This window comes from Bos indicus, chromosome 29 (assembly GCF_029378745.1).
Source record: "Bos indicus isolate NIAB-ARS_2022 breed Sahiwal x Tharparkar chromosome 29, NIAB-ARS_B.indTharparkar_mat_pri_1.0, whole genome shotgun sequence".
NCBI classification, from domain to species: Eukaryota; Metazoa; Chordata; class Mammalia; order Artiodactyla; family Bovidae; genus Bos; species Bos indicus.
The window spans coordinates 27,403,102-27,405,130 of record NC_091788.1 but is presented as its reverse complement, the minus strand read 5'-3'; the positions used below and the strand labels follow the sequence as shown (position 1 = coordinate 27,405,130).

General features: G+C 48.2%; 1 protein-coding gene across 1 annotated transcript; it reads right to left on the bottom strand.

The window, feature by feature from the left end:
* Positions 1–1,096: 1,096 nt before the first annotated feature.
* LOC109554030 (olfactory receptor 10D3) lies at positions 1,097–2,029 on the bottom strand. The gene has a single exon (XM_019954340.2). The coding sequence runs from the start codon at positions 2,027–2,029 to the stop codon at positions 1,097–1,099; it is 933 nt and encodes a 310-aa protein (XP_019809899.2).

The window sequence follows — 2,029 nt, the reverse complement described above, 5'->3', positions numbered from 1 at the left end:
GCTGCTTCCTAAAATGTTGATGTTCACTCTTGCTGTCTCCTGTTTGACCAGTTCCAATTTGCCTTGATTTATGGCCCTAACATTCCAGGTTCCTATGCAATATTGCTCTTTACAACATCAGACGTTGCTTCTATCACCAGTCACATCCACAACTGGGTGTTGTTTTTGCTTTGGCTCCATCCCTTCATTCTTTCTGGATTTATTTCTCCACTAATCTCCAGTAGCTGGAGAAGGCAATGGCACCCCACTCCAGTACTCTTGCCTGGAAAATCACGTGAACGGAGGAGCCTGGTGGGCTGCAGTCCATGGGGTCGCTAAGAGTCGGACACGACTGAGCGACTTCACTTTTCACTTTAATGCATTGCAGAAGGAAATGGCAACCCACTCCAGTGTTCTTGCTTGGAGAATCCCAGGGACAGCGGAGCCTGGTGGGCTGCCGTCTGTGGGGTCGCACAGAGTCGGACACGACTGAAGTGACTTAGCAGCAGCAGCAGCAGCAATCTCCAGTAGCATGCTGGACACCTGCCAACCTGGGGAGTTCATCTTTCACTGTCCTATCTCACAAAAAGTTTAGCAGGAAATAAAGTAGAAAAGGTAGGAAAAGTGCAATGGCAAAGGCAATCTTCCTTCCTTTTAGTGGGAAGAGATTCTCCACATAAGGAAAGCAAAATAACAAGACTATACTATTTTGAGGGTTTCTCTGGTGCTCAGTGGTAAGTAATGTGCTTGCGAATACAGGGGAAGTGGGTTCAATTCCTAGGTTGAGAAGATCCTCTGGAGAAGGAACTGGCAACCCACCCCAGTTTTCTTGCCTGGAGAATCCCATGGACAGAGGAGCCAGGTGGGTTACAGTCCATGGGGTCAAAGAGTCAGGCATGACTTAGTGACTGAATAACAACAACATGCTATTCTGAAGCTATGAGGAGGGGCTTAGGTAGTACAAGAAAATAAAACAGACAAAATGATGACATATTTTGACATACCCATCCACAGCATTCAGCATGAGCTGAAAAGACACATGTAAGAATTCCAGAGAAAAATTTCGCATATTGAGCCAGAAAGAATTCCACATCATCAACCCTTCCAGCCATTCTTTTTAAATCACAAGAACATGGTTTGTCCTGTGCAATACTTTTTTCAGAGCCGTTTTTACTTCTTTATTCCTCAAGGTGTAGATTAAAGGGTTCAGCATTGGTCCCACCAGATTCATCAGAATTTGCACCACGGTTCCTAGCATGGGGTTAGGTGTGGGCTGCAGGTAGACGGTAATGATGGGTCCATAGGCACAGAGGATGGCGATGAGGTGGGCACTGCAGGTGGAGAAGGCCCGGCGACGGCCCTCAGCTGATGGAATCCGCAAGATGGAGATGATGATCCGAGTATAAGACACAAGGATTAGGAGAAAGCAGACTAGAGATACTAGGCCAACGTTAGTGAAACTCACCCTCTGGGCCAAGGATGTATCAGCACAGGCCAAGGGTAAGAGTGCTGGAATATCACAAAAGAAGTGAGCCACTTCATTGGGACCACAGTACGGCAGGGTGAAGGTAAGCAAAGTCAGGACGCTGGAATGGACACATCCTAGCAGCCACGTCCCCACAGCCAAGGCCACGCAGACTCTAGGGCTCATGATGACTGCGTACCGCAGAGGGTGACAGATGGCAGTGAAGCGGTCATAGGCCATCACGGTGTACAAGAAACACTCGATGCTGCCGAGGAAATGGAAGAAGAAGAGCTGGGAGACACAGTCCTTGTAGGAAATGCGTGGGCTCAGGCCCATGAGGTAGAGCAGCATTTTAGGACAGGTCACAGAGGAGAAACTCATATCAAACACAGACAAATTCCCCAGGAAAAAATACATGGGTGTGTGAAGGCTATTGGAAGAAAGAACAGTTACAAGGATCGACATGTTTCCCAGCAGGGTGCAGGCATAGAAGGGCAAGAACAGGACAAAGAGTAGAGTCTCCAGCCCCTCCGTGTGCGGGATTCCCAACAGGATGAACTCAGTCACCTCAGAGCAGTTCTTCAT

Bases quoted from the DNA above. Each gene is read 5' to 3' on its own strand.
- LOC109554030 (XM_019954340.2), bottom strand. From the start codon at position 2,029: ATGAAGAACTGCTCTGAGGTGACTGAGTTCATCCTGTTGGGAATCCCG.